Source organism: Podarcis melisellensis (genome assembly GCF_964234715.1).
Source record: "Podarcis melisellensis genome assembly, chromosome: 6".
In the NCBI taxonomy this organism is placed as follows: Eukaryota; Metazoa; Chordata; class Lepidosauria; order Squamata; family Lacertidae; genus Podarcis; species Podarcis melisellensis.
Genome location: NC_138538.1, coordinates 87,531,220 through 87,538,651, shown reverse-complemented (window position 1 = coordinate 87,538,651; position 7,432 = coordinate 87,531,220). Strand labels below are relative to the sequence as shown.

General features: G+C 43.8%; 1 protein-coding gene across 3 annotated transcripts in view; it reads right to left on the bottom strand.

Moving 5' to 3' along the window:
- Positions 1–2,393: 2,393 nt before the first annotated feature.
- Positions 2,394–7,432, bottom strand: part of ADCY10 (adenylate cyclase 10) — a 73,301-nt gene continuing 68,262 nt past the window's right edge. For all 3 annotated transcript variants that reach the window (XM_081914796.1, XM_081914794.1, XM_081914795.1), the window contains 3 exons: positions 6,114–6,309; positions 3,663–3,851; positions 2,394–2,777 (listed from right to left, as the gene is read on the bottom strand). In XM_081914796.1, the coding sequence (XP_081770922.1) occupies positions 2,583–2,777; positions 3,663–3,851; positions 6,114–6,309 (580 nt within the window). In that variant the 3' untranslated portion in view covers positions 2,394–2,582. The remainder of the gene's footprint in view (positions 2,778–3,662; positions 3,852–6,113; positions 6,310–7,432) is intronic.

Sequence of the window (7,432 nt, the reverse complement as noted above, 5' to 3'; positions counted from 1 at the left end):
TCAGGATTTCTGTTGGCCGCCCTCAGATTTAAAAAGTTTTTTAAAAAGCACAAGTTAGAAAGAGTGGTAATTACGAGACAAATGGGGAAAAGGAGGTGGGGAAATTGCTCCGCTCTTTATTCTCCTGACGGAGCTGTGTTTATTCTACTCAGCTGCCAGGAGGGTTTCTGCCTCTCTTGCCTCTGGTGTCATGGCGGCGGGAATTCACGGAGTAGAGTGACGAAAAGGTCAAAGGGGAGAGAGCAGTGCTCTGAACACTGAATTCCCTTCCTGTTTCCATTTATTTTATCTTCCACCTCGCGGGGAACAACAACAACAACAACATAAATTAATAATAATTTTATTATTTATACCCTGCTGAGCAAACTTGGGAGCTTACAGCACATAAATTGTAAAACATTAGACATTGGAAAAAATCCCCATACAGGGTTGCCGTCTGATGTCTTCTGTAAGTCAGATAGGGGAGTAATAAAAATAATAAAAATAAAATTTTATTTATATCCCGCCCTCCCCAGCCGAAGCCGGGCTCAGAGTGGGTAACAACAGTAAAATAATACAACATTCTAAAATCATTACATTATAAAATCAGTTCAAATCAAATTAATGGCAACTATTGGGCTAGAGTTCTGTGAGGATTGTCAAAGGCTGTGCCTTGGCTAAAGGCCTGGTGGAACAGCTCTGTCTTGCAGGCCCTGCGGAAAGATGTCAAGTCCCACAGGGCCCTAGTCTCTTGTGATCTCCTCTGATTTTTATATGAATATAATAGTTGCTGTAACTGGGACTGTTAACCCTGGGAATGCCTTTCCCACCTCCTGTCTGGGGTTTTTTTTGGGGGGGGGGGCTTTCTCCCCTTCCTTATTTAATTCCCACAACAGCCCTGAGATGTAGATTAGGCTGAGAGGGGGTGACTGGCCCAAAGTCGCCAAGTGAGCTTCATGGCCGGGGATTTGAGCCCTGGTTTCCCCAAGTCCCAGTCCAACACACTGAGCACCACACTATGCTGACTTCCTGTCTATTTACCTGGGGAAAATATTCCAAAACAAGGCTAGATTTAAGATGCTACAGCCACAGGGTGTCACTGTTGTATTTTTTCAGTGTCTATCCACTTGGCATTTGGGATGACAAGCAAACTAATGCCAGTGTACTGGAAGAAGCAAAGATCCCCAGTGCTGAAGCAATGATTCTTCAACATCAACTTCTTTGGACTGGTCATGTTGTGTGGATGCCTGGTTATCATCTTCCAAAGCAACTACTCTATTCTGAACTTAAAAATGGAAAGTGTAATGCTGCTGGTCAACAAAAGAGGTTCAAAGACTCTCTCAGGGCAAATCTGGGAAACACTGACCTGCCAGCGCTCCAGTTGGAGAACATCCTTTACCAAAGGTGTCATGGTCTTTGAAGACACTCAAACTCAGGACGAAAAGGACAAATGTGCTAAGAGGAAGGCACACTTGGCAAATCCTCACCGTGATCAACTCCCACCCAGAAACCTATGTCCCCACTGTGGAAGGATGTGTGGATCCAGAATTGGCCTCCACAGTCACTTACAGACTCATTGTTAAGACCATGTTCATGGAAGACGATCTTACTCAGCTACGAGTGATCGCCAAAGAATCCACTCAGAGCCAGTTCGTCTTGGAGGAATCTCTACGACTTCTTCTGGTGCCACTCCAATATAAGATTTGGAGCCACAGGGAACAACACCCTGTTGGGTATGTCTTGTCAGGAGGCAGTTGGAGGATGGATGGCGGCGAACAAATTAAGGTTGAATCCTGACAAGATAGAAGTACTTTTCTTGGGGGACAGGGTTTGGGGGACTCCCTGATCCTGAATGGGGTAACTGTGTACCTGAAAGACCAGGTGCACAGGCTGGGAGTCATTTTGGACTCACAGTTGTCCATGGAGGTGCAGGTTCATTCTGTGTCCAGGGCAGCTGTCTACCAGCTCCATCTGGTACGCAGGCTGAGACCCTGCCTGCCCGCAGACTGTCTCGCAAGAGTGGTACATGCTTTGGTTATCTTCTGCTTGGACTACTGAAATGCGCTCTACGTGGGGCTACCTTTGAAGGTCACTTGGAAACTGCAACTAATCCAAAATGCGGCAGCTAGACTGGTGACTAGGAGTGGCCGCCGGGACCATATAACACTGGTCCTGAAAGATCTTCATTGGCTTCCAGTACGATTCTGAGCACAATTCAAAGTGTTGGTGCTGACCTTTAAAGCCTTAAATGGGCCTCGGCCCTGTATACCTGAAAAAAGCTACAGGACTGGAAAAAAAAGGAATCTGAACAATCAGTTTGTTCAGAAGCACCCTCAGCCAAGGGCAAGCAGTACATGTAGGTTTTGTGTTTTGTTGAATGAAAGCATGAAAATATGCTTAAATAGAGATCATCGTCTCATTTCAAAGCTTTACTGAAATCCACATTGAAGAAGCTGAATTTCAGTGTTCTGTTGCAAGGTTTTATGGGATGCTATCTATTTGAAAAGATAAAGTGACGAGGAAATGGGACGGACAGGCTAAATATTAGTTTAGCAAAGGAAGAAAGGATTTGCTGAAGAGAGTTGGTGCACTTGAGAATTATCTCAGCTTATCTCATCCTCACTCACTGAGTCTGGGAATGGATTGTCTATGTCCAGTTCTGGCACATTCAACAGATACTTGTTTTTATGGAAGGCTCCCACGTCTTTCTCTGCCATTCCTACTTCCCATATGGGAAAATCAGGAGCCGTCTTTAACCAGTAATCTTCCATGGGACTTTTGCCAGTGAACCACCACTCCTAGGAGAAATAAGGAAACAGGAACTGTTCAGAATGTTACTTGAGAGAGTCTGTTTGGGGTAGAGAGAGGGGAGCAGAGAGGAATCCATTCATCTTTTGCCTGGTACTATCTCTGCACCCTAGAATCGTGACACAGTTGTGAAAGAGCCACTTTCTGGCCAGCACACCACTCTGCTAGGTGGGAATTGGCAAGGAACATAGCCAGTGCTATTTTTCCAGGGAAAGAGGTGTCAGAACTCACCATGAACTTCTTCCTTGCTGGGACTGAGTTCTGGCTGAAAAAAAGGTTCCAAGCATACCACATGAAAAAGAGCAGGCTGCGCAAGATATGAAGCCACTCTGATGTTTAATCGTGTGCAATTGAGGTTTTTTTAAAGTTGTTGCCTTTTTATTAAGAAATACAGATCAGTCAAAATTCCACACCAGCCATGCCATTCTGTATCTAGTCGTCTCCCAGGAATATTGGTCCAATCTCAGGATTGTCCCATTTATATCTATATCTATATCCCCTATTTCATTTACTCTCGATCTGTTACATACCACCATGTTATTCTTGGGCATCACAAATAATAATAATAATAATAATAATAATAATAATAATAATAATAATAATATTTATACCCCGCCCATCTGGCTGGCTTTGCCGGCCACTTTGGGCAGCTTACAACATGTCTAAAAACATAATGAAAACATCCTTTAAAACAACCCTAAACAGGGCTGCCTTCAGATGTCTTCTAAAAGTCAGATAGTTGTTTATTTCCTTGACATCTGATGGGAGGGCATTCCACAGGGTGGGCGCCACTACCGAGAAGGCCCTCTGCCTGGTCCACTGTCCATTGTCCCTGGAAAAATATTTTTTACTGACTGGCGATCTCAAGACTTTACCTTGGTAATTTCCAGCCAGGATTGCTCCAAATGGTTTCCATACATCTCGCTGACCTCAAATGCCTTCTCAAGGAAGCTTTGGCTGTTTTCGTCCTGCCCAAGCATGAGTTCGACGTAGGCCTTCATATGGTAAACCCTGGAATAGTAGACGGGGCTTGTGGAGCACTGCGTAATTGCTTGTTCCAAATTCTAATGGGAGCAATAGGAGAATCAGGCCAGGCAGAGTCAGAAGGACGGCGAGGTTGTTGTTGAAATGGAACACTCAAGATGAAACGGTTAAATCTGCTATGATTAAATGGGCACAAGATGTTGGACATAACATTATGTTTGCTGACTGGGAGCAGTTGTGGACCACAGGTATGAAATTTACGGCTTGTAATGCCTTAAGAGAGAATATTATGAAAATGATATATAGGTGGTACATGACCCCAGTCAAGCTTGCAAAAATCTATCATTTGCCCGATAATAAATGTTGGAAATGTAAAGAAAATGAAGGTACATTTTTTCACCTTTGGTGAACGTGCCCAAGGATTAAGGCTTTCTGGGAAATGATATACAATGAAATGAAAAAGGTATTTAAATATACCTTCCTGAAGAAAGCAGAGGCCTTTCTCCTGGGCATGGTCGGCCAATTGGTGCCAAAGAAGGACAGAACATTCTTTATGTATGCAACAACAGCAGCAAGAATACTCATCGCAAAGTACTGCAAGACACAAGATCTACCCACTTTGGAAGAATGGCAGATGAAGGTGATAGACTATATTGGACTGGCAGAAATGACTGGCAGAATCCGAGACCAGGGAAGAGAGACGGCGGAAGAAGATTGGAAGAAATTTAAGGACTATCTTGGGAAATATTGCAAAATTAATGAATGTTAGAATGATGTTGGTTTAGAAACTAAGTGGTTTTCAGCTGTAATGATTAAGTAAAAAGAAAAGAAAGGTTGAAAATTAAATGACAATTAAGGGTGAGGATTTGCTGAATTAATAATTAGAATTGGAATACAAAAAGGGGAGGTATGAGGAGGTCTGGGAAGTAAGTTATAAGAAAAGGGAATGAAATTTTACTTGTTTTTAAATTGTTTTTAGTTTTGTATTTTTTATATTTGATATGTTTTTTTTGTGTTTTGTTTTTATTATTGTTTTTTCTGTATAACTTTTGAAACGTTAATAAATATCTTTTTTAAAAAACAAACAATTGGTGTCAAAGAAGGATAGAAATTTTTTTATGTATGCTGCAACGGCAGCAAGAATACTTCTTGCAAAATACTGGAAGGCACAACATCTACCCACTCTAGAAGAATGGCAGATGAAGGTGATAGACTATATGGGACTGGCAGAAATGACCGGCAGAATCCGAGACCAGGGGAAAGAGTCGGTGGAAGAAGATTGGAATAAATTTAAGGACTCTTTACAGAAATATTGTAAAAATAATTAATGTTAAAATGATGTTGGATAGAAATTAAGTGGTTCCCAGCTGTAATGCTTTAAGAGACTATGAAAATCAGGGTTTTAGAAATACGTAATAACTATTGGTGAGGATTTGCTGAGCTAAAAATTTGAATTGGAATACAAAAAGGGGAGGCGAGAGGGGGTCTGGGAAAAAAGTTAAAAGAAAATAAGTAAATGGAAATTTTATGGGTTTTTAATTGTTTTTATTTTGTATTTTTGTTATTTTTTCTTTCTTTTTTGTTTTTTATAATGTATTATTTTTGAAATGTCAATAAATAATCTTTAAAAACAAAGGGGGAAAAAAGAAGGACAGCGAGGTTGAATAGGAGAAGAAGGATGGGAAGCAAAGACAAAACACGACTTCTCCCTTTTTAGTTCGCACAGGACAGGGAGCCAAACTGCTGTCCAAATTGTGGCTTGCGATGAAGCCCTCACCTCACTAAAGACAAACTGTAGCCAAGGTTTCTTCTTGGATGTACCTCAGGGTTAGAGAGGAGATAGCGTAACCGCAGGTCACAGCTCAGGCAATAAACCTCGGCTTAGCTCAGTATGGCAAGGAGCAAAAAGACCCAAGGAGAAGCAACATAGCCCATCCCAGAATCAGCTATTTGGTGGCTATTATCTTGTATTTAATGTGTTGCAAAAGTGTAGTCTCAAGAGGCTAAGGGAGACAATACATGCTGTGACTCCTATCTTTTGGCGTACTGTAAAGGTAAAGGGACCCCTGACCATTAGGTCCAGTCATGACCGACTCTGGGGTTGCAGCGCTCATCTCTCTTTATTGGCCGAGGGAGCCGGAGTACAGCTTCCAGGTCATGTGGCCAGCATGACTAAGCCACTTCTGGCGAACCAGAGCAGCACACGGAAACGCCGTTTACCTTCCCACCGGAGTGATACCTATTTATCTACTTGCACTTTGACGTGCTTTCAAACTGCTAGGTTGGCAGGAGCAGGGACACTTGAGACAGGAAATTTCCAGAGCCCACCTCCAAGCCCTTACTTTTGTGATCTTGTTGCGCATCTCACGAGCCTTCCCGGGCCTTTCCTCGATATATTTTCTCAGCAACAGAGCCTCACACTCCACAAACTTGCAGAATCCATGGTTAGCATAAAGCGACGCACTCGTTCTCCTCACCAACCTTCTGGCCTGTTCAAACAGCTCCATAAAGTCATCCCACTCTTGAAGTCTGCCACACCTGTAAGACGGAGCAATGTCAGTTATAGGTCAAGAGGAGAGTCCTCTTTCTAAAGCTGTACCCTCTAAGCTCCAATTTCCAGCACAAATGGACAATAGATCTAAAATACTGTCAGAGGTGGATTTAGGACAACGCGACCAGATTCCCCACAAAGAGTTCAGGGGCCAAGTGGACGCCTTTCCGCCATCTTCCCAAAGGCCAAAAAGCACTTGCTTTGGGAAGGAGGCTATAGCGTGAGGGTGCTGACATGTCCTAGAATCCTCCCTTCTTCTTCCTAAAGTCCTGCATGTGCCTGCCCAGTTTAGGGAAGGAGCTGGGAGGGCTCTAAGACCCTCCTAGAGCCGCTGCGCCTCCTACCCAAAGCCCAGCGGCCTACTGACTGTGAGTTGGGGAGGCAGTGGATAAGGGGCACGTCAGATTTTGGCCTTGTAGAGGGTGCCCTACTACCAAGGTCCAGTGGCGTAGCGTGGGGGGGTGCAGGGGGGCAGCCGCACCGGGCACAACATCTGGGGGTTAGGGTTAGGGGGCGCAAATCCATGGGTTAGGGAGCGCAAATCCATGGGTTAGGGGGCGCAAATTACTTGCCTTGCCCCGGGTGCTCACAACCCACGCTACGCCACTGCCAAGGTCCACCCTTGATGCTGTGATATTTCTAAGGTTGCAAGCACCTTGCATTATCTTAAAATAATAATAATAATAATAATAATAATAATAATAATAATAATAATAATATATTATTATTTATACCCCGCCCATCTGGCTGGGTTTCCCCAGCCACTCTGGGCAGCTTCCAACAAAACACTACAATACAGTAACCTATTAAACATTAAAAGCTTCCCTAAACAGGGCGGCTTTCAGATGTCTTCTAAAAGTTTGGTAGCTATTTTTCTCTTTGACATCTGATGGGAGGACGTTCCACAGGGCGGGCGCCACTACCAAGAAGGCCCTCTGCCTGGTTCCCTGTAACTTGGCTTCTCACAGCGAGGGAACCGCCAGAAGGCCCTCGGTGCTGGACCTCAGTGTCCGGGCAGAATGATGGAGGTGGAGACGCTCCTTCAGGTATACTGGACCAAGGCCATTTAGGGCTTTAAAGGTCAGCACCAATACTATGACTTGTGCTCGG